The sequence below is a fragment of the Dipteris shenzhenensis genome, chromosome 1 (genome assembly GCF_047967505.1).
Source record: "Dipteris shenzhenensis isolate YYH24624 ecotype China chromosome 1, Dip_SZ_1.0, whole genome shotgun sequence".
Classification (NCBI taxonomy): domain Eukaryota; kingdom Viridiplantae; phylum Streptophyta; class Polypodiopsida; order Gleicheniales; family Dipteridaceae; genus Dipteris; species Dipteris shenzhenensis.
Genome location: NC_141596.1, coordinates 60,221,574 through 60,246,626, shown reverse-complemented (window position 1 = coordinate 60,246,626; position 25,053 = coordinate 60,221,574). Strand labels below are relative to the sequence as shown.

General features: G+C 40.7%; 1 protein-coding gene across 2 annotated transcripts; it reads right to left on the bottom strand.

The window, feature by feature from the left end:
- Positions 1-11,537: 11,537 nt before the first annotated feature.
- LOC147906140 (uncharacterized) lies at positions 11,538-15,067 on the bottom strand. 2 transcript variants are annotated; one of them, XR_015541281.1, is made up of 6 exons: positions 14,218-15,067; positions 12,960-14,021; positions 12,588-12,764; positions 12,360-12,485; positions 11,980-12,250; positions 11,538-11,883 (listed from the first exon to the last, which is right to left on the bottom strand). XR_015541281.1 is itself a non-coding variant. In XM_087376639.1 (5 exons), the coding sequence occupies exons 1-5, from the start codon at positions 14,320-14,322 to the stop codon at positions 12,155-12,157; spliced, it is 1,566 nt and encodes a 521-aa protein (XP_087232765.1). In that variant the 5' UTR covers positions 14,323-15,067; the 3' UTR covers positions 11,538-12,154. The 2 variants fall into 2 exon arrangements, 1 of the variants encoding a protein (XP_087232765.1); XM_087376639.1 differs by having other exon boundaries at positions 11,538-12,250.
- Between the last annotated feature and the right edge of the window lie 9,986 nt (positions 15,068-25,053).

Here is a 25,053-nt window from a genome sequence, read left to right as displayed (position 1 = left end):
CTTGGTTTCTTTGCCACATGGAAATAAAGCATTGCCATGTAAATGGGTCTACAAAATGAAGGTCACAGGTGATGATGTGCCTAGGTACAAGGCCCATTTGGTCGCTAAAGGGTTTAAGCAAGAGAAGGGTGTGGACTTTGATGAGATATTCTCTCCGGTTGTGAAGATGACCACACTTAGATGCATGCTTGGACTAGTGGCATCAGAGGATATGGAGCTTATGCAGATGGATGTCAAGACAGCTTTCTTGCATGGGGATTTGCATGAGGAAATTTACATGGTGCAGCTGGAAGGCTTTGAAGAAAAGGGCAAAGAGCATTTAGTTTGCAAGCTGAAGAAGAGTCTCTATGGTCTTAAGCAAGCACCTAGAGAATGGTATCAGAAGTTTGATGCTTTCATTCGGTCCCAGGGTTTTAGAAGGAGTGAAATTGATCACTGCCTCTACACTAAAAGGGCTAAGGATAATAGCCTGATAATCTTGGCACTATATGTGGATGATATGCTATTGGCTAGCAAGAATACGTATGAGCTAGATGCATTAAAGGCCAAGTTGCATGAGGCCTTTGATATGAAGGATTTGGGACTTGCAGGTCATATTCTTGGTATGCGCATCACGCGTGATCGGAGTAGGAAACTCTTTTGGCTTTCACAAAAAGAGTATGTTACAAAAGTATTGCAGCGTTTCAATATGGAGGGGAGGAAGGCAGTGAGTACTCCATTGCCTCCATATGTGAAACTGAGTCATACAGATAGTCCCAAATCAGATGAGGAAAGGGCCATGATGGCCAAGGTTCCTTATGCATCAGCAGTTGGGAGTCTTATGTATGCTATGATAGCTACTAGACTAGACATTGCATTTGTAGTGGGAGTTGTTAGCCGGTATATGGCTAATCCAGGAAAGAGGCATTGGGAGGCAGTTAAGTGCATCATGAGGTACATGAAGGGTACCAAGGAGATGTGCATCTGCTTTGGTAGAGGAGACATGCGTGTACTTGGGTACACAGATTCAGACTATGTAGGGCATGTGGATAGTAGGAGATCCACTTCTGGTTATGTGTTCACCTTTGCAGGTGGTGCAGTGTTGTGGATGTTTCGCGCACAGAAGTGCGTTGCTTTGTCTACCATAGAGGCTGAGTATGTTGCAACCACAGAGGGTTGCAAGGAGGCTATATGGCTTGATCTGCTAGTGGGAGATTTGGGGATTCATACAGGTGTACCGACATTGCATAATGATTCCATGAGTGCTATTCAGCTAGCACGGAATCCGGTCTTTCATGCAAAGACCAAACACATTGAGGTCAGGTACCATTTCATCAGGGAGGTACTTAAGGACAAGCGCATAGAGCTTGTCAAGGTTCATACAGATGATAACCCTACAGATATGCTGACGAAGAGTCTACCTAGTCAGCGGTTTGAGTATTGTCGTGTATTGATGGGCATTGGATAGTATGCTCACTGGTTGTTCTCCCTTAAAGGCACATTGTCCTTTAAGTGGGAGGTTGTGGGGGGTAAAGGTCACTGTGCCTTTACCCCGGTTATGTACAATACTCAAACACATATCCAAATGAATGAAAAAGAAGATTAGGGTGTTCTGCACCCACCAAAACTTGTGTGGCTCTCTATTTCTCTCTCTCCCTCTTCCGTTCTTGCTTCCGTTGAGAGCACTCTCAGGGGGTCCCATGGAGCTATTATACAAGCTCCACAACCTGCAACTGATCCTTGCAACAACAAATACCTCATGTGGATCCACACAATCTTGGATAAGACACAGGCGATGGTTTCATCCATGTGCAATGCACTAGGGGCGGGTCGGACATGGATCAAAACAATACTCTATGTCACCTTGCGACTGACCCCTTTTGAAAATCCTTGACATTGGAAGTAATTGTTATTCATGAGGACATTAATATTCTTTTTGCAATCATTTCAATGGGCAGAAGTGGCCTGGTTAGGTGAGCCTACAAGATGGGCCATGCAAGCCCTCCCTGCACATAACTCAAATAGTTCTTAGGGCTCGTCAACTTCTCTCTTGAATGTAATTGCAATTGCTACTTAAGAATTGAGAAGGGGAACTATCCTCACTGATTGTTGAGGAATGATCAGTCTCACTATCCTCTCTAACTGATGAGGATTGGTCATCCTCCATATTGTTGACTGTTACACCCACTGCTTATTCTATGAGGGTACTCCCTCCTGCTAAGCCTAAAACACCTAGTGGCATTGGAACTAAGGCACTAATCTTGAAACCTCTCCTACTGAGAAGATGAAATGTGAGTCACATCGATTAAAACTAATCCTGTAGCTAACTGAGATCCACAAGTGTAAAACCCAGAGGAACTAAATGTAGAGGGTGGAAGATCCATCAAAATTGGCTGTTGCAATTAGAGTGTTCTTGTGGGAGGAAGCCCCAAGAGAAGTACCTGTGGGAATTGGACTATCCCTTGGGTGGTCATCTTCTACAACTACTTATGGGCCTGATATGTCTCCAAGGATGGAAGACCCATCATGAATGACTCTCCAAACTATATGATACCTTGACGAATTGATGCACATGAATAAGCTCCCTAGGTGGAATGCCCATAGGAACTAACTGGACATGTTGAAGAATGCGCACAAGTGGAAGACCCATCCAGCTTAACTGTACTAATGACTAAATGATGCCCTCGAGTGGGAAGCCCAAGGGGATAAGCTGCTGAAACTTGAGCATCTCCATGGGTGGTAGACCCAAGAGGCTCATCATATGTGCATGTGAACTGGCCCCATGAATGGAAGACCCTTTAGAACTAAGTGGAGAAACTGCAAGACCCCTTGTGGTAGACCAAAGACACTCAACCTCCACCACTGCTAACTGCATTGAGATGGCTTCAAGGAGGGAAGACTTATGAGTTTTGATTGTGGAACTAATGACATAACCTCGTGGTTGGAGGATCTTGAGGAACTACATGCAGCTACTATGGAAACTAAAGTGATTACCGAAGGATAGTTCATGGAACTATGCTCTAAGGTGGAAGACTCGTGAGTGGAAGATGAACTTCGACAACGATCAATCTGGATCTGGGGCTATTCAAAAAGGAATCGATTGTGCTCAAAGAGATGATCCTACTCCCTGAATGCTCGCATGAGAGATGCAATGATGGATCGATCCATGATGAAATACTACTAGACCCATCAATTGCACGGTGAAGACAAGTGTAAATGCAAATGGGGGAAGCTATGACTCGATGTGCAATGAAGAAAGAGAGGGAGAGGATAATGGAATATGGGGCTATACCATGGCACTAGTGCCCTTAATCCCTTCAATGGGGGGTCCACCCTCAAATACTACACCCTAGCAAAAGTAGCTAATTGAATAGTAAGAAAACATATGCATTCTTTTGGCAAACATTCTAATTTAAACAACTTGAAATTTCAAGAAACAAGATGGGCAATAAATGAATTACCAATCAAGTCAGTATGCAAGAAAGTGAACTTGGCAAAAGAGCATTTTAATGCCCACTTCAACAGTGTGCAAGTGCCTTATCTATGCAAGTGCGAGTTTTCTTTGCAATTTCAAAGGCTCTCTATGGCATCACACCATGTTATACCTCTACAGTGAACCTTACACCTTTCTTAGCCTGTATATGGCAACATTCTAGTTGTTTGAGCCTCTAAACCAAGGAGAACGACCCTCGATATCAACTCTTTCACCCAATGGTAATGATTATAACAATCTTTTTCACATGTATCAGCAACAGCTATTATATTGGTTGAACTGACAGTACTAACCTCTTGTACATGCAATACTAGTTGATGTGCTCCTTATGACAGTGTTACATGTATTGCAGGTGGTAGGCAATTGATTTTGAGGAGCCATTGTGTTGGCATACTCTACGGAGCACCTTGAACATGCTTGTATTGGCTATTAAGAATGATTATAGGCTAGTGGTTGAGCGTTTATGGATCAAGCACGAGTGTTGTGATTCAATTTTATGAGCACTTGAAAGAGGTAGGTGGGCTTCTGCAACATATAGATTTATAGAGTAATTGATAGCTTAATGAATTTCTCGAGAAGATTTAGCCTTATAAGGAACCAAAATCTTCAGTGCATACTATGACATAATGAAATAATAAACTTACCTCTAGCATCATCTGACAAAAGTGTTTTCATCAACTTTTGAAACAAATGTTTAAAAGAAAAGAACTTTAAAACAAGCATACATTAGAATCTAGATTTTGCAAAAAATTTACACCTACCGATTATGTCCCCCTTGACATTGAAAAATGGGAAATTTCCTATTAATTAGTTGTGGAGAGAAGAAGAGGGGGGGAAAGGAAGAGGGCACAGCCACGGTTAAACAAGGGATAAAGGGGGAGGGGAGGAGCTTCAATTAAAGAATAATAGAAGCTAGGGGGCATTAAGAGGGAGCTACACGAGATTGGGGTGGGGGGAGAGGGACCACTTATGAAGGGGGCATTAAAGAGAAAGGGACTTGCGAAAGGGGGAGAGGGGGGAGGGACCATTCATAATATTATAGCTATCTATAGAGTTGTTATACTACTCTATAGCTTAGTGGTAGAGCTCACATGTGTGAAATACATGATTATGGGTTCGAGTCCCTTCTTGAATTACATATATAATGTGCACCCCTCTCTTAAAAGATTAATCTATGCATAAAGTAAATTAACCCATGGAAAAAGATAGGTTAATTAGTCTCCATGAACCAAAACAAATAGGAATAAAGTTGAGTTGAGCGAGTATGTCCCCATAACATTGATATATATATATACACACATGTACACACACACACACACACACACATACATGTTTGTATGTATGTATGTATGTATACACACACACACACACACACACACACACACACACATCTATGTGTGTGTGTGTGTGTGTGTGTAGAGAGAGAGAGCAACGGGGGCAGGAAGAGGAAGCAATACGACGTGCTTCCAATTTCACCCCAATGGAAAAAGCTCCCACTATACATCTCCAAAAGAAAAGCCTCTGTTTCAATGGCAATTTAGCTTTCCAAATTTTCTTGAGTTTTGATTGCCAACAAGATAAAGGCCTATCCAAATTCCAAAGAGTGTTGGCATGCTTATCAATCCATGGCGGTGGAAGAAGAAATCTGTAGACCATCGAAGATGTCAAATTATGCATTGAAAGTGAACTGGTAGCAGGAGACAAGAAAGTCAGATTCCAGTCTAGTAATCTGTCCTGTATCCTGTACAAACAACGGAGGAACAGGAACAAAAGGCTGCAACATGGATGTAAGTAGCCTCCAAATGGGCCTATGATGCAGACCCAAGGGGAATGTCCTGCAAGCTTGTGGAAATGAAAGCACATAACCATGTTGATCCACCATATCTCCGACAAATCTTATGCCCAATTTCATAAGATTATATGCTTTAATAGGTGCTTGTAAAGCAAGTGGCGAATCAAACACCTTGCTCCAATGGATACTTTCCAAACGAAGAGAATTACCATGATGGGAGGAAGCACCTGACCATTTAGCATACGAGAGAATTCTCTTCCAATCATGAATAAAAGTAGTAGAAACAGGACAACTAGGAATTTTCCCCTAAAATGTAGTCATTACTGCTTCCCAGTGATCTGTAATCCAATGCCAATATGCGTGAGACTTCATGTTTCCACACATAGCTGCTAACATAATAGCCCATGGCTATTTTTGCTAAAAAAAATCAGCAATCATAGTGCTCTTTCTTGCCAACATATGAAACCGAAGATTGAGAATATTCAGTCCCCCATGAGTCTTAGGAGAACAAACAGACTGCATGGGAAGTAGTCGCAAAGCCTTCTTGTGAGATTTACTTTTCCAACATATCTCCATAGCCTGGGACATATAGGAAGCCAAGTGCTTAAAAGACCGTTGCTCTCATCATCGTGAGACAGTTCCCCATCTATTATGGTCTTGCCCGCACTCTCGGATATTGATCACTCATGTCTCTCACATAGAGATGGCATTTTAGGATGGGACAACAGCTCCCTCAGGCATATGCTTTCTTCAGAATGTCCCTCAAGCAATCTTTATATGATAGTAGTTGATTTGGATGCTACTAGCCTTGAAGTGTTTTCTCACTGCTTTTGAGTGCTTCCATTAGGCTCTCTTTTGGAGTCTAATGTCATGTACATTGATTTTATGTTAATTTTACAGTCACTAGTTTCACCCCAAAAAAAAAAAGTGTGTAGAGAGAGAGAGAGAGGGAAAGAGAGAGAGATCAATGTTATGCCAAAAATTTGTGAAATTACTAAAGCATTTTGAGTACTCATCCTTGCATTATATCTAAGTAAGAAAATTGGGACGTGTTTCTATCCAAATTTTAAAAACTTGCCATGCAACAAAGCATACCCTAGCAGAATTTTGATCATGCATGATTTTCTGGTCAATTATATATGCGATTAGAAAATGCATACACATTCTCACAACATTGAATGGCCATGCATGAAAATTCAACAAGAAAGGAAATCTAAATATAAATCTACCTTTCCAATCACTTTGAGGTTCCCCATAATTATGTTATGTCCACCATAACTTTCTAAAGAGGAGCCGAAACATGATTCCCATTGTGAGAGAATGTCCTCCTCTAGTAACTCTGATGACTTGCATGGGTGTTCCTTACGCACAAGTGGTCCCCATCTTGCAAACAATATCAAGTTGAACTTGGTTGATCTTTGAATTTCCCCATTTGTTCCTTCGAAAGCCAACTTCTGCAAATTAGTACCACCAATTCACATAACAATCTCATGGAAGTATTTGTCCAATTAGATGTCAAAGAACAACTCTCATATTGTAGGTTGCAAATGTGCTAAGATCATTGTACAAAGAATTAATTAGAAGTGTAACATGCTTGTAGGCACACAAGAAAATGAAGCCATGCAAAGTGGATATAGAACTTAAACTTCAGAGTCTCTTTTCCCTGGTGATGTTGCGTATGTTGCAAAGGACAAGAGAAAGGCAACTAAGGATTCAAGAATAGATTCTTGTTCTTGTTACTATTGTGGAAATCCAGGTCATATTAAGAGGTTTTGCACCAAGAAGCAGAAAGATGAGGCAGCAAAACAAGGGAAGACGAATGCTTGCATTGTAGAAGAACCTTCACCACCTCCAAATGAGATGGCGAGACTCATTTCAAACAGCTTGGCTGACCAGGATTGGGCTTTCAAAGTCATGAACGTATTTCAAATTTCTAGTGTGCTTGCAATTGTGCTAATTAGTCGTAATTTTCTCTGTGAGATGGTCATTGTGTTTTCGGCTTCGATGCCAAAGTTATTTGATTGTGTTGTTAAGCTACGGTGCTTGGAAGATTTTCGGCTGTGCTATGATGCCCAATTTCCATTTTCAATGTATTCAAACTACGATCATAGAACCAAGTGCCTTTTGGTAGCATTCATATGAGAGTAGGGCTAGATTTAATGTGTCAAGAATTCCTTTATGTTTCCATGGAGGGTTATTGGGGTAAACCCAATAAACATAATAACGATTTTTTTTGTTGAGTAGAGGAACATTCTTACGGCCTGTTCTGAAGGGCCTAGTTTGCAAACCAGGTAGACATGAAAACCAGGATCCATTAAGACTACGACGTCCACCATTTCTTTCTAAGATTCTCCCTATTCGGATCAAGGGAGGGTGTTGGAGGAATGATCCTCATAGGGACATTCACATAATTGTTGGTGTGAGTGACTAAGGTTTGGATATGTGTTGTGATTGGTGGACAAGTTTGCTGTGATTGGACCATGCATGAAATGGAACATGATTGGAGGGCTGAGAGCATGGTGTACAGCTGGCAATGTGATGGAAGTAACACAACGTTGCATGGCGGTGCCTCCAATTGCAAGCAGCTTCTACAAAGCTCCATGGCGACAAAGTTTTGGGTCTTTTGGTCGAGGCCACGAGCCACAGAGCCGTGCGCCATAGCTTATAGAAATGGTATGATGTAGAGCAGCTGCTCACCGAGGTTGTAAGGTCTTTAGCCGAGTCGATTGAGTCCATAGAGTCCGGTAGCATATAGCCAAATCTTGTACTGCCAACAAACTCAATAGAGGTGAGGCGCGGTCGAGAGTCAGAGTCAGGTTGATTGTGATTTAATAGAGACAACTTGGTCGCAATTTTAATTGTGTCTCTTATCTACATGCTTTCACAGTTTGCAGAGATTCCGAATTCATATTGTAAATACTATATGCGAAGAGTGGTTCTCATCTTAGCTTCTCTTGCAAACTCTATCAACAACATTTAAAACGAAAGAAATACTCTATGCATCCAAAGAAGAAGAAGGTGGCTGCCCCTTCCATTCTTCCGAGCCACTTTGTGAGAAAAATTGTAGACACTAGAAAGTCAAAGAAAAGTAGAGGTGAGAGAGAACCTTTCACTATACGCTTTGAGGAGACGAGATGAAAATGGGATGATTGAAATTTATGGATGAAAGAAATATACAGAGTCAATTATCACCTGGGCATAAGAGCCACTTTACTGGAGGATGGGCCAGCTTTGAATCAAGTTGTAATGCTTGTGCCTGCCTTGAAACTCGGGTGCATGTCTTTTTGCATTTCTGAATCGATCCCTATAATTCTGTAAGCTGTCGTTCAAAGTGCTAAGAGAATGCTTTTGTAACCACAGCTTCCGAAATTTGCACGGAATCCCTATTTTGGAGGTGATCCTCGTAGGAGTGGTGTCATGTCTAATAGGCTTGTGATTGGTTGATAAGAGCTGTAGACACTTGGTCATTGGACCATGCATGAAGTGAAACGTGATTGGAAGAATGAGGACGCGGTGACACTTGGCAAAAAGAAGAGAAGCAACTAGACGTTGCATGGCAGTGGACTTATGCGACTACATAGAGTCGTCTCCTGGGATGATGAAGGTCTCTTTGTCGAGGTTATCAGCCTATGTAGGGTCGCAGCTTCATGCTGCAAGTATGTCCTCTAGGGTCCTTAGATGAGTCTTCTAGTTGTCGGTTGTAAGCCAACAAACTCAGTAGAGTTGAGGCGCATATAAACTTGATTCAATAAAGAGATCTTTTGTGTGTCTTCTTCGATTCTCTTTTGATCGTGATCCTATGTTTATAATTAAAGCAATTCTTTATAGTGTATGTGAAGAGTGGATCTCACTCTGAAATCCAACATTTGCTATTAGAGCGTGGTCGTGAGGATTCAGAGGGGAAGAACTCATGAGAAGAGACGGAAGATTCGGCTCAGGCAACCTCAAAGTTGACGGACGCGTGCTAGATTTTCTTTAGAAGTACAAGCATATGCTCTCAGCTGTATCTCGAATCGGTTAGTGCATGCTGGAGGGGAAGCATGGAGTCACTGAAGAAGACAAAGACGCCTGTCAAATTCTCTGGGAGGAACTTTCCGAGCTGGCAGCTATCTAAACGTTGGTTCATGCAGAAGGGCTTGTGGGAGATTGTGTCTGGAACTGAGGAGGAGTCGACAACCGGTGAAGCAGAGAAAAGAGTGTGGAGGAAGAATAACGACAAGGCAATTGGTATGATGGGATGAGCTTTGGGGGAGGAATATTTCCATCATCTAGAGATGACAAAGACAGCTACAGCGAACTGGACAATTCTAGAGGCTCTGTTCGGGACCAAGATGCGACATTCCAAAGCGAATCTCAAGCAGCAACTATACGACCTGCATATGGGTGACAATGAAGACCTGGCAACCTTTCTAAATCGCATGCAGGCACGCTTGAAGCAACTTCAAGAAATTGGTGCCAAAGTCGAGGACGATGATCAGAAGGCAATGTTATTAAAAAGTCTGCCTTCCAGGTTCAGTGAGATGGCACGAATTCTAAGGATGGACGATGAAGCGGATTTTGTTGATTCTGTGGGACTTCTTATGAGCAAAGAAAAACAGGAGAAAGATCTCTATGCTGGCGACACAGCATTTATCATGAAAGATAGAAGGAATACAGGGAGAGACACTCGTGCATGTTATTACTGTGGCAAGCCTGGCCACATTGAGAGGTTTTGTACGAAGAAACAGAAAGATGAGGAAGCTAGAAAAGAAAAGCATAAAGCTTGCACAGCCGAAGAGACAGCGACAGAGGAGATAGCCAGATTTGTCAGTGATGATATGCCCGGCCAGGACTGGGCATTTTGATGGTGGTGCCGTTTGGCTACGATGCCAATCGGTAGGCTTTGACACCTGGAAGATTTGATGCAATGGAGCTACGATGCTCAAGAGTATTTTGTGTGGTGTGGATGCTTTTGACGTTTTGAGTGTTTGATTGTAATGGCAACAAGTCCGGTAGGAATAAGCCAAAGTCTTTTTGCTGTGTTTTGCTATTGACTCCCTATTCAGAACAAGGGAGGATGTTGGGGAGCTGATCCTCATAGGAGTGGTGTCATGTCTAAGGTTTAGTGATAGGCTTGTGATTGATTGATAAGAGCTGTAGACACTTGGTCATTGGACCATGCATGAAGTGAAGCGTGATTGGAAGAACGAGGATGCGGTGACACTTGGCGAAAAGAAGAGAAGCAACTAGGCGTTGCATGGCAATGGACTTATGCAACTACATAGAGTCATCTCCTGGGATGATGAAGGTCTCTTTGTCAAGGCTATGAGCCTGTGTAGGGTTGCAGCTTCATGCTGCAAGTACGTCCTCTAGGGTCCTTATATGAGTCTTCTAGTTGTCGGTTGTAAGCCAACAAACTCAGTAGAGTTGAGGCACATATAAACTTGATTCAATAAAGAGATCTTTTGTGTGTCTTCTTCGATTCTCTTTTGATCGTGATTCTATGTTTATAATTAAAGCAATTCTTTATAGTGTATGTAAAGAGTGGATCTCACTCTGAAATCCAACAATCCCATCCCTCTATGCTTCAAGTTAACAATAAAATGCTTAACGCATCATTACTAGTCCTGTGCCCAGACTAAGTAAGATCTCAATTGAATAGGGACCATGCCTAAATTCTAGCCTCTGATGCAAGCTGCTTCCTAGGTATGAGCCAGTGGTCCTTCTGGTAGAAACACTTAAACTAAGTTCTTCCATGCTACATTGCAAGTACAATTAAACCTTGGGTGTATTCACAAAAAAAAAGAGCAAGAATCAAGTTGAAGATGAGATTTAATAAGATAGGTGACATCCAAAAGCAAGACAACTTCCATGGGCTGCAAACTGAAAATGCTGCACTCAAATCTCGATGTGATCATTACAGGTCTGGCTACCACAGATAGAGAGAGAGAGAGAGAGAGAGAGGCTTTCTTATTTCCACACCGGTGGAGCTCTTGATCTCAAGACCACATGGAAGCACGGGTGGAAGCTTCACTTACACTAAAATGATGACCCTAATGATTGTGAATACAAACCCGACAATTATGATAACATGCCATACACTCATAAAGATTTCTTGTGAAACCGACCAAGAGCTAGAAGGATGTACTGCGTATGAAAATTTTTGTTTCTTCAGAGCAACTGATTGCCTGGTTAGCAGATCAAACAGAGGTTCTTCTTTCTGCTAAAGTCTAGACAAGGTACACCAGCAACCAGGAATCCTATTGATTACATTGGCTGAAAGAACCCATAAAATTGTCCAGAACAAGTACATAACACTAGATAAATATGCACATAAATCTGCAAGAACAGCAAGAATGAGGCAGAACTGCAAGGATGAATGAACAGGCATAATCTTTAGCCATGTTATTCACATTTATTCAGTACCATCATCTATAATAGTAGCTTTCTCAGCATTCTGTACATATTGGAGCAGCAACAGACACCCTGCCTGGACATGTGAACTTACGAAAGAACCTGTAGAAGATCCATCCGCCACATCCAGAGAGCATTTCTATGGCCTCAGGACACGAACAGCTCAGCTTCACTTTGTTTTACTTCAGGTGACAATAGGTGGAGGGGACAATAATGACAACTGATTCTAGCAAATCATTTACAAGGAAAAGTAGTCACCAATTGTCGTATATTAGAGGAGGCAAGCTATTACCGCACAGCATAACCTACCCCAGACAGTTACCTTATTCTTTTTGCAGAAGGTGTGAGAGGGTTCCGAGCAACCAAGATATAGCTTACTGTGGCTGTATTGACTACACGCGAAACTGAAGCAGATGCTCAGGTGACAAATGGCCAAATTTTGTCTTGGTAGGCATTGCAAGCAGTCGATTGTATAGTTAAGGCAATGCAGCTATGGGTTACATAGCTGCCTTAGTTCCTACAAAATTCCAGCAACTGGCTCCATTGCTGTTAGACATCATGAATTTGTCATTCAACAACACTAGACCATCGCCCTGTGTACACAAAATCACTCTTGTAAGTGTAACAAAAGAATTTGAAGCCACCATCTAGAGTACCCACGGCCAAGCTCTAGGTTAAGGAAGAAATAGTACTATAACTAACCTCTTCGTAGTCTTCATCATGATGAGATCCATTTTCTTTCATTAAAGATTCTCCCGTGTCATCTGTTCTCGCAAATCTCCCTCTAATCCGAGGCCTACTATCAGCTAGAGTTTTTCTGCATGCATACTTCAAAAAGAAAACGGTAAACTTATAAGAAAAATGGAAACTTATAAGGCTGGAACAAATGCCAAACGCAATATTTTGGAAAAAAAATTAAAAGGCGTGCACCTTTATCTTCTTGTTGAAATTCCTTTCAGTACGCTTCTGCCTGTACCTATGCAACTTCATCTTTCTCTCCTCTGGTGTGTAATGCCCGATCTTCAAACTTCCAGCTTCCTCTACGTTAATGTGTTCCAGTGGATTAGGACTATTACATCCATAACCGAATTGCATTCCATTTAACGCCTATTTAAACAGACAATGTGTATCGTCAGCAACAGCCTTGAAAGCTAGGAAAAGACTGGACGAGCATAAAGACTAGTTGGCATAAGGACATGCGTTCATGTATTAAACAGTGAAGCTAGAGTCACATTTGCTGCTTGATTAAAAGTGCAGCAAGCTCGACACTCCACTGGAAGGAGTAGCTGATGTAAAGCATACCTGCAGATCTCCAGTACTGTATACTCGTCTCATAGATGCAACCGGAGAGCTTTCAGCTGAACCCTGTGAATCAGATACTTGATGATAATGGGTGTAGGGGCCCAGATTAGAGAAGCCCCGTGTTGACATCTCTCTCCCAGACGTAGGGGATAGACTGAAATCCTCAACGCCAGGACCTGTGTGACCAGTAATTCTAAACTGACCTAGAGCATGGCTACTGTAGCTTCTTTGCATAGAGGGAAGATGTGACGCCTCTTGCATGACATGAGGGGGAATTGGGCCACGACAATTCCCAGAGGCATCAGCTCGAGGAGACTGCCTGCCAAAGATGGGCGAACATTCACTGACTGAACATAAGTCAGCGGTATGGCCTATGGCGGAATTGCTCACGTGAACGTTCAAATTCTCCTCGTGTGCAAAGGTGCGGTTAAGTAGACCATTCGCAGTTCCTGTGGTTGTTACCTTCGCCCCTGCACAACTTCCATCAGAGGTGGTAATCGTTGAGGAAGGGGACGACACTGGAGAGAGGCTTTGCAGAGATGGCACAGTTTCCGCCGAGCTTAATGGCAAGCCCCGAGTTCTTGCAACCTGTCCAAGAGGTGACAGGGGGGAGAGAGGCCGACCTGCTGCAAGAGCACTCTCCAAGTTCAGGCCGCCTTTTCCCATTTCCTTAAGAGACATGCAGTTCATCTTATTCGTTGCTGTCAAGGTTCTAGGAGACAATATCTCCACCTGTTCTGCCTGGCCAGGGGAGAGTTCACCACTGATTACGTTTATTAATTCCCCATGTCCATTGCTGGGACAGTCAAAAGTTTGCAATCCTACTTTTGAGCAAGAATTGGTGGAGGCGAACGCTGTAGGCCTTGAAGACCCGTGAATGAAGCTCGTGAATAGATTGTCATAAGATTTGGGAGACTGGGAGTCCGGCTTCTCGACCCCCTTTGAACCTTCTAATGAAGTACCAAAAGCATGCAATTCGGGGATGAGCAAAGGTTTTAAGTCATCTTTGCAATCCAACTCTTCAAGGAACTTTCCTGCCGTGATCCCGTCAATCGAATTACTCTGCATATGAGACACACAATTCAGTAAATGGAAGATAGGTGACACATGGATCTTTCCACAAGGACCAAAACTCAAAGCACTTGAGATCTTTGTGATTAGCAAATTATCAGCATTTAGTCGGAAGGTTTCATAAATCCCGGATTGTAATCGCGCTAAACTAAATCGTGAAACAAAATCGAAAGATGCAATCGCGTACCAACACTAAATCTTTGGTGAAATCCTCGAACTCTGGCAATTGGCCGAAGTCGGGGAAAATCAGAGAATCCGAGTGAGGGAAAAGGAGATCGTTTTCCGTAGACATTTTAAAATTTTGCTATGAAATGTTAAGAGAGCAAGCGGTCATCCACTGTACTGTCTGCAATCCCCCTCATCTAATTGCACGGGCAGTGATTGAGAGAGTTGTTAATGGAGGAGCATGATGTCACCGAAAGAAGCATTTGGCAGTTTGAACTCGTTCGTTCCGATTAGAATTAATCACCAGAAACAGAGAGACGAAACCGATAGAGAGGGAGGAGATGGCAAGAGTGACATGCATATGGCAGAGCGGAAACGAATGTGCTTAAAATTGGAGGGACGATATGGACAAACAAGAGGAAGGATAGGGACAAGGGAAGAGGTCAAGGTGAGAAAACCGAGGGGAAGGAAGGTGGTGCAAAAACTGAGGGAGGAGGGAGAAGAGAGGAAGTGTGAAAAGTGAGGATTTGGGAGAAACCCAAGTTGAGAAAGGAGATCCAACAAGAGAAAACTGAGAATTTGGGATGAACCCAAGTGAGAACGAACAGAAAACTGAGGATTTGGGATGAACCCAAGTGAGAGAGGAGACGCAATAAGAGAAAACTGAGAATTTGCGAGGAAAGAGAAGGCCCAATCAGAGAAAACTAAGGATTTGCGATGAATCCAAGTGAGGGAGAAGACGCAGTGAGAGGAAACGGGGGATTTGGGATGAACCCAATTTGAGAAATGTGAGGGAGGAAAGGACCCAATTGGAGAAAAAACAGGGGGGAAGAGGAGGGGGAAGGGGAGAGGGAAGGGAAGGGAAAGGGGGAGGTTTGGGGGCAATGCAGGAGGGAAGGGGAGGCAGAAGCAGGGGAAGGTGTTCTAAGCTCTGCACAGTGTGTGTGTGTGTGTGTCTGTATCTCACAAAAAAAAAAGTGTGTGTGTGTCTGTGAGAATGAAAGATTTCACCAAAAAAAGTGAGTGATGTCTGTGAGAGAGAGAGGAGCATGGGAGGCGGAAGAATAGAAAGGGACTAACTCACGGAAACACAAGAGAAGTTGGGCTCAGCCCAAAAAGGCCCAACGCCGACGAGAGACAACGTCGCACTCCTCTCTCTCTAGCGTTCTTGGTCTCTTTCTCTCTCTCTCTCTCTGTCTCTCTAGATTCTCTCTTTCTCTCTCTATCTTGCCTGTGTTTCTCTCTCTAGACGCTCTCTCTATTTTCTCTCTCTACCCTCTAGACGCTCTCTCGTTCTCTCTCTAGCTTGCTTTTGATTCTCTCTCGTTCTCTCTCTATTTTTTCTCTCTGCCCTCTAGACTCTCCCTTTCTCTCTCTAGCTAGCCTTTATTTCGGTCTCCAGACTCTTTCTCGTTCTCTCTCTATTTCTCTCTCTACCCTCTAGACTCTCTCTCTCTCTGTAGCTTGCTTTTATTTCTCTCTCTAGACTCTGTCTCGTTCTCTCTCTCGCCTCTCTCTCTATCTTCTCTCTCTCAAACTCTCTGCCCGCCTTCTGAGAGAGAAAGGGAGAGCGCTCTTTCCGCCTTCGGAAACGGAGGCAGAGAGAGAAAAAAGCCCCCTCCAAAGGATTCCGTAAGGACACAAGTGTTTCTCTCTCTAGACTTTAAGTGTTTCTCTCTCTAGACTTTCCTCTTTTACTCTCTCTCGAAGGGGGAGAGAGAACGCGCAACCTCTCTCCTCTCTGTATACTTTTTCTCTCTTGCCGCGCCTTCCCACCCTTTCCGTGTAAAGAAGAGAGTAGAGAGAGAAAAGACTGAGCCTAAAGGCCAAAAAGGCTAGACGACACAACCCATGCACACATGCACATGCACATGCATATGCATGGCCCCATCATCCATGTGTCTCCCTGTTATGCATCCTCCTCCCTCCACGTGTCCCCCTCCACGTCACCCCCTCTTGTGGCCCTCCTTGCCCCACCTCAGCCCCACCTTTTAGCCCTTTCTTTTTGCAATCTCCCACCATAACAAAATAACATAAACCATTCTAACCACATAAACTTACCTTTCTTGCTTTTATCAGCACCATAATAGTGCTTATTGTGCTTTCAAACCCATTCATGTTCCTTTTCTACATATTTTCTCTCCCTAAACATCTTTGTGTCATATTATAAGTCCACTCTTTTGCCAATGTCTTTTTCATACAATCTTTGTAATCTAAGTCTAGTGTTATCTGATTTTATAAGCCATTGTTTTGCCAATGTCTTTTTCTAAAGATCTTTATTATATAATTCTAGTTTTTAAAAAGCTTCACTACCCCCCCACAATTCTTGCTCTTGTCTCACCAAAATAAAATCAATAACCCATCATGAAATCTAGCCATAGGAAAGTATTTTCAAAAATTTGCCTGCATGATGATCTTGAATTAAAATCAAGTATCCATTTTAGGCATATTCCTTAATAGAATACATCCTACTATTCTATTATACCCTTCACAATTATATCCCCAACCAAATAATTATTCACATGGTTAACTCACTCACCCTCCTTAACTACTCACATTCTCAATCTTCAACTCAAATTGTCACAATCGGCTTTAAGCTTTGAGCTTAACAACCTTCCTTAAAGAAGACGAGAAAAGTTTTTTGCAAAAAAGATTCCCTTGCATAAGTATTACAATAAGAGAGACGATTACTTCTTTACACCATCTATATTATCAATGCCCACCTATGTGTTTATTTTCCAACCAATCTCTCTCTCTCTCTCTCTCTCTCTCTCTCTCTCTCTCACATTACCCCCTACATAATTCCCAAGGCCAATCGTGAATGAACAAAGAGATAGTACCCATGAGCATCATGCTTCCTATTTTATACAATGTGTTTAAAAGCAATGAGACACCTATGTGTTTTATCTTGTTTTACACACTGTGTTCAAAAGCAATGAGACACATGTGGTCCACAACAATGCATTCATCTAGGGGAACTTAGATGCATAAGAAGAACTTTATAAAAGTACTTGTGTTGGGGCATAAAACAATGTAGGATAGTAATAACAACCATATGGAATACCTTGTTCATGCCTACTGCAATAGGGCTTTGTGCTCACAATCCTTGTAAAATACTCTCTCTCTCTCTCTCTCTCTCTCTCTCTCTCCCTCTCCACATAGCATAAAACGCATACAATATACATGTGTATAAAATAACTTTCACACTTATGATCAATTCTATACTAGAACCCCATTGTGACATATTTTCTAAAAAGATAAAGTTCCATAATTTAAATGTCCATTTGATGCATGGCTCACAAACTAGTGATGTAAGTTGATGCCAACTATAGAAGCCTACTCATTCATGTCTCTAGCCGATGTGAAAGAAAAAGTACAAAACACAACTAATTTGTATTTTAAGGAATATATGTGTGCATAGAGTTTCTACTTCTAACCATTTTATGTCTATTACTAATGCATCCTTCTTAACCTCTAATCAAATGTATAAAAAGTGGTCCTCCAGTTCAGCCTGCAATGAGCTAACAAAGATGCTGGGAGGTGCACAAACTCCATTGTTGATCGTCAAGCACAGCTCTTACCCTCCCTTTTCCCTGTCAAAGAACCTACATTCTGAAGGGACACCCTGTTCCTCTGTCACAAAGCTATGTGAATGCTACCAGGTTACTAGAAGCAAATTTTTTTGGTCTTTTTGCTCTGATCAGGAGATATCTTGGACACATAATGTATATTCCTCTCTTAAGAGGGAATTTTGGTTTTTGAGGACCTTATGTATACAAATCATATGGTCATCATAATATAAACAAACTTTTTTTGTGCCCAAAAAAAAAGAATGTATATAAAGTGGTTTAAACTTGGGTGTTGCCAATTGCCGTTCTTTTCTCTCTACCATGCCTCAACATTCATTTCTGTCCTCATTAGGGAGACTATGGGATTTTATGATTTTTGGGGATCAAATGTCTCACATTCTTTCTTTTGTTTTGTAGAGAAGGGGAGTATCAACATTTGGGCTTAGTGTCAATTGGAGGCTTACTTCGTAATTATATTTTGATTGAGGTGGCTTTTGATATTTTGATATGGCTACATCATTTACTCTACCTTCCCCCTCCCTTACTAATGCACTCTCCCCTTTACTTGAATTGCTCCTTCTCCTCCCTTTTAAGCCCTCTCCTCTCTTCCTTCTTAAAGCACTTCTCTTCCACCTTCACTCCCTTCTGGCCCCTCTCGTCTCCTCACATTTCACATAGGTACCTTCTGACCCGATGAACTACTATGTTTTTCACCTTATTTTTAAAAGTTATACTACCCACTCCTTGACCGTATTATGTGCATGCATGCAACTCAATAGTAAGAAATATAATGAACGTGGAAAAGTTATGGGATTGAATCAAGAAAAGAAAGTACTTGCCAAGGATATATTAAACAACCTTTTAGATGAATTCTATGTTGTTGACGTTTAATAACTTGACTTCGGTTTTGCAAGTGGTTGTGGAGAAATTTACCAAAAAGGTGATATTTTTTGTATTGATTCTTTCCATATTACCAAAAACGTGGTGTTTTTCAATTGATGCTTTCACACATTTGTACAATGCAATACATGCCTAAATCTCAAATAGACAAAAATATCAAGGTTTAAGTTTCAATGAACTTAAAAAAGAATGCCTTAGTTTATACTAATAAGACCTTCATAATCCTTTTTTTTGGGGGGGTAAACCATGTGCATAATCTAAACCTTAATTTATGATGCTTAGAATATTTTTTACTCCTATATCTTAGAAAACCCATTATAATAGCATACTCATTTACATCAACAAAGAACTTATTGTGATAAAGAAAGCTATCATCATAGTATCTTCAAAATCATGGATGAGAGATATATCACTTATAATTTGATTAAATGTTTTTTTTTTTGAAATAAAGTCTTGAAGGATATATTAGGGATAATATATCTCACATTTCATTACCTTAATGCACAAATATTAGATCTTAAGTGATCGAGTGAAATGTTTAGACTTTTGCATTTCAAGCCCCCACTCATCCTCCCTTACATGGAGGTATAAAGCCTCAACTCGTAAATATTCAATCGATTACAAAATGCATAAAATTGTATTGTGTCCCATCATAGATAGAAGACATGTTATGGTTATATGATGAGAAGGGATTTAAAAACTATATACAAGAGTCAAAGAGTGCATAACTAGAGAATACCATTGGAAATTGTCATTGTTGTAGAACAATTTTGTGTAAAATCATAAAGCCATTCATTGGCAATTTTCTTTCTTCATGATGGAACTCATCATGCTACTTATGAGCTACAATCATACTTTAATCATTCTATTATGATACTGTCTTGTATCAATACAACTTAATAAAGTTCTTTATAAGTTTTAGTTTTATATAAAAGTAGAAAAGGTGGACCTTGCTATGGACATAATTGTACTATGCAAAGGTTGTCTTTTTCCTTTTCCTCCTTTTTGATATGGAATCAATATTGAATTTCAAGGAATTGTAAGTGTGGCTATCATTTTGCCATAGCACAAAATCAACATAACTTTTTTAAATGCTACATGATACTTGGTCGGGTAGTCTTGAACATGCGTTGAAGTGAGCCATAGGCTTTTCACATTTAAACATAGAAAAGGATTTGTACCTTATGATAATGATTTGGTTAAAGAGTGCTTGAAATCATTGTTGATATGAGGAACTAGAATCTACCATGCAATTGTGCCTATGAATAAATTTTGCATGAAGGCTTGCTCTGTTGAAGTGTGACAGTGTGCTTGTACGATTCCATATGATATTTAAAAAAATCAACCAAAATAACATTGTGAGCGAAGGAAAACAAGTCACACATTTAATATGTATCCATTACTTTTCAACCCCATTCCTCACACACAATCTCTCTCTCTCTCTCTCTCTCTCTCTCTCTCTCTCTCTCTCTCTCTCTCTCTCTCTCTCTCTCTCTCTCTCTCTCTACACATGCACACACAGACACACTTACTTTTTGTAAAAGCATGTGCGTGTGTGCGGGCGCATGGACACATAGTGCATGCGCGTGCACGTGCACGCACTCACACACAAACCCACACACACGTGCGTGCATGCATGTGCACGCGCACACACACACACACACATAGATTGTGCATGCGCACGCATGCAAGAAGCCACACACATTCACACGTGCATGCACACACACGCATGCATGCATGCACGCACACACACACACACACACACAGTGCATGCACGTGCACACACATGCACACAAGCACACGCACATGCACACATGCATGCACATGCACACATGCATGCACATGCACACACACACACATGCACACACAAACATCATGTACATATGCATGGCCATGACATTTTGCATAGACAAGCTATCTGGCGTGGTGCCTCATTTTGGATAAATCCCAGCATACAAACCTATTTCTATTAATCCCAAGCCCTAATGTTCTATATTTTCCATGAAGCACCTTGCATTCATAAAGACTTGAACCCCTAGATCATCTAGATACCATGCAATTCTTAATAGCCATAATATGCAACACAACAAAGGTGCAAGACATAAAGCTTTGGTAGTATATCCTTTAAAATAAAAGAGAACCAATCGCTAAATAACTTGTAGAAAAAGTACAAGGTCAAAATATTTTGTACAAAAAGTTGGGGAGGGATGATAAACATGGGTGAAGTGGAAGACTTTTGTAGTGGTTGAATGAGGCAAAATCCTATCAAGAGGAGGTGGAGAAATTTTTGTCATGGGAGTCTAATAATATTGGTGAGCAATACAAGTGGATCCAAGCTATAGAGGGAGATTTAAGCTATCAACTCCATGTCTTTGGAAGTGCATCTCAAAGAAAGTCCCCAAGGAATGCTTCTTCCATAAAACCCTTAAACTCATGATGCTTATAAAATTCAAAGTAGATTATAATATCTCTCTCAAATTCAAAACTCTTTTATGGAAAAAATCTTAAACATAGCTTTGTTTAGTTTACTAGTTACAAGGTAGAAAACTGATCCTCATCATTGTACAACAACACTCTAATCTCCTGAGGATATGGAAAGGATCATAATTAAAACCCTTTTATCTCCTCATTGTAAAACCACACTCTAATGCATGTGTGAGAGGAGGAGATGGGGAGATCATAATTAAAAATCATTCTACCTCATCTATATCAAATGTGAGCACAACAATTTGACATGATGCTTCTTAATATACAAGTCACGGGTTCCAAAATGAAAAAAGATATAGTATACAATTGATGTGAATTATCATACCTTCTCTCAATTAATGGTTGAGTAAATAGGAATGCATATAAGAGAAATTAGCATTTCCACTAGTGAAGCAAATGAATGCTTTAAAGATTGAGGCTTACCTATTAATGAATAAAGCCAATAATGAGCATTTAAATGAAACATTATATACTTGCACTTGAAGCTTTGGTCATAAAATCAAAGTAATAAAACGTGTGATATCAATATGGTATACATAAAAGGCACTTGAAATAAGAATAATCTAAAATGGTGTTTTGTGTACCTTTGTTCATATACATGGGCATAAATTTTCTTCTCATGGTCCACTTGTGCAATATTAAGGTCAACAACTTTATTGTGAATATGGAAAATCAAATTTCAAGCATAATGCAAATGATTTGAAATAAATCACTTGCTTGGAGGTAGATTTCTTGACCCATAAGACCACAAGATACACTGCCACAAGTCAACTTATATTCACACATCCTACACAACACCTCTTACATAAGTGGATGGACCTTTACAAGCATTTGGTGACCTGCTTTATGACTCTAGGGGTCTAGATGAATGATGTGCTACAACCATGTGCAATATACATAGACCCTTATTCCCCAAAGGTTTGTTTGCTAGGGGATAGAGAAGGATCCTCTTCATTCTTATACAATAAGGTTATTATATTAAACCACTATAAATGGTACGATTAGTCCTCAAAATTAAATGTCTCACACAATGACAACATGAGGGCCTTGATCCCCTCTATTTCACCATTTTCCCTTTAAGGGGGTAGAGGCCTAATATTGATATCCTAAAGAAAATTTCCACCTTAATTGGCTTACATTTCTAAATATATGTCAATATTTGAGGGGTAATTTTTCTCTTGTTCATCCTCTTGGTTCTTCCTTTTCTCAAATTTATTATTCCTATACTTGTGTTATAGGTTGAGATCTTTAGGTGTCGTGTTGTGGTATGTTGCATTAATGAGATTTCTTGATTCATAAACTGAATACTATATCTTCAGGAATAATAAAATTTGTTGTGGTATGTTGCATCAATGAGATTTCTTAATTCTTAAATTGAATACCATATCTTCAATGAGATTTCTTGATTCATAAACGAAATACTATATCTTCAAGAATAATAAAATTTTATATTTTCTAGGTCATGTAGCTTGTAGGTTCATTTTTCAAAATCTATGTTGCTACTGCTATAATTGCTAGAGTATTCTATGCTATGCTACCTCTTACATAACTAGCAAGCTTAGCACAATAACTACATGCAAAATGGAAGCAACACATCACTTAATATACTAGGAATAACTATCTACATCAGATGCATACTGCTACACCTGCAAAATAAGAAATAAAGAGCCAAATGCAACTGTTGCCACTATCCCATGGCATTCGTAGGAGGATGTGCAAGGTGTGCAAGGTTCTGAGACGTTTTGTCACCCACAAATATATCGGTATCGTCGTTGTTGTAGCATATGTGTGGCTTAGGATCTCAGATCATATTCCAATGAGAGACGTAGGCTCAAGTGTGGGAAGCAAACATCGCACATGCTTGTATAAAAGGAGTTTCAGGGTTCAAAAGGAGGTTCCAGGGTTTAGAAGGGTTTCAAAGTTCAGATGGAGGTACAAGGTTAGAAGGGGGATCCAAGGTTTAGAAGGAGATTCAAGGTTAGAAAATGGATCAAGGTTAGAAGGGGAATCCATGGTTTAGAATAGATAGCATGGTGGAGAACTCATCACCCTCATAAACCTTGGAGGTTAAGGCTTGAGGAACTACTCTAAGAGGGCAAGGGTTTAGGGGAGCATCAGAGTGGGAGAGAAAGAAGGTGTAAGAGCAAGGAGAGAGATGAGAAGGGAGGAGGAGAGGGAGAGGAGGATTTGTAAGGTTAGGACATGCTTTTGGATGTGAGAGTGCAAGGGATCATGGACACTTGGAGACACCAAAATACAATGCCCCAAAGAGTGTGGGCTTCATGCCATCATGAGATATTTATACACATTGGAAAGCTTCTCTCTTTGCATGCAGGAATTTTAGGACTCTCTTTTCTCTCTACATGTAGAAGTTGCATGTAGGATGCACATGTAGAAGTTGCATGTAGGATGCACACGTAGAAGTTGCATGTAGAACTTGCACGTAGAAGTTGCATGTAGAACTTGCATGTAGATCATGCATGCAGAACTTGCATGTAGAACTTGCATGTAGAGCATGCATGTAGGAATCACATCTAGACCATGCATGTAGGAATTGTATGTAAAACTTTCATGTAGAACATGCATGTAGGAATTACATCTATTACATGCATGTTGGATTCCTAATAGAGATTATTACTGGCCTTATGTAAGTACAAGTAGAGCTTTGCCACTACTACACACACATTCTGTGGTACTAGAGTCCATGTTGACCTATATTTATCATAAATGTAGGAATTGCATCTAGAACATGCATGTAGGAATTGTATGTAGAACTTACATTTAGAACTTTTGTGCTACTTGAGTCCATGTTCACCCAGAGTTAACATACATGTAGGAATTACATCTAGAACATGCATGTAGGAATTGTATGTAGAACTTATATGTAGAAATTACATGTACAACTTATGTGTAGGAATCGTATGTAGAACTTACATGTGGAACATGCATGTAGGAATCATATGTAGAACTTACATGTAGAAATTGCATGTGGAACATGCGTGTAGGAATCATATGTAGAACTTACATGTAGAAATTGCATGTAGACCATGCATGTAGAAATTGCATCTAAAACATGCATGTATAAACTGCATCTAGAACATGCATGTTAGATTCCTAAGAGACATTATTCCTGGCCTTATGTAAGTACAAGTGGAGCTTTACTGCGGCTACTCCACACACACATTCTATGCTACTTGAGTCCAAGTTGACCTAGAGTTAACAATAATTAATGCTAGTAGCACAGGCACATCATTGCTGCTGATAGATTACTATAACACACACAAAGTGACCTCTGCTACTAGTAGTAGATAAGCTAGACCTTATCTTAGACAAGCATACTTGTGATAAGTAAGGACGCTGAAAATAATGCTACAACACCTCATTGATACACAATACAAGCCCACAACATACGAACCATGTAGACGAGCAATTACAATACTAGAATGACAGACAACACATGCATGCAACAAAGGATAAGTAGACAAGCAACGATGCTTGCAATATTGCCAACAAAGAAAATAACAAATGTGCAACACAAGCAACTCCTAATCTACTAAGCAGTGTGACCTATAGGCTTGATGTATTGATGTAATAGACAACCTATAGTAGTGACTTGACAAAACAAAAGCAATCAAGAAACGTGACTGGTACAACTACAATGCAAGCCAAGCAACTTCAATGACTCGACAAAGATAGGTGCAATGTAAGAATTCAGCTAAGAAATGTAGAGGAAAAGGCATCATAACAGCTCCTATATAGCTTCCTTAGCCACAATACAACAACCATGAATAAAGCCCTGTGGGCAAATGAAGTGACAATGAGATTGACACATAGTAGTTAAACTTGGAGATAAGGTACTTGTGACAAATTACTTCATCAGGAGCAATCACTTCACCTATCCA

Excerpts from the sequence above, each read along its gene's own strand:
- LOC147906140 (XM_087376639.1), bottom strand. The coding sequence starts at position 14,322 with ATGTCTACGGAAAACGATCTCCTTTTCCCTCACTCGGATTCTCTGATT. Across the intron at positions 14,022-14,217 it reads TCACCAAAGATTTAGTGTTG|AGTAATTCGATTGACGGGAT; the intron begins GTACGCGATTGC and ends TCTCATATGCAG. Across the intron at positions 12,251-12,359 it reads ATGATGAAGACTACGAAGAG|GGCGATGGTCTAGTGTTGTT; the intron begins GTTAGTTATAGT and ends TTGTGTACACAG.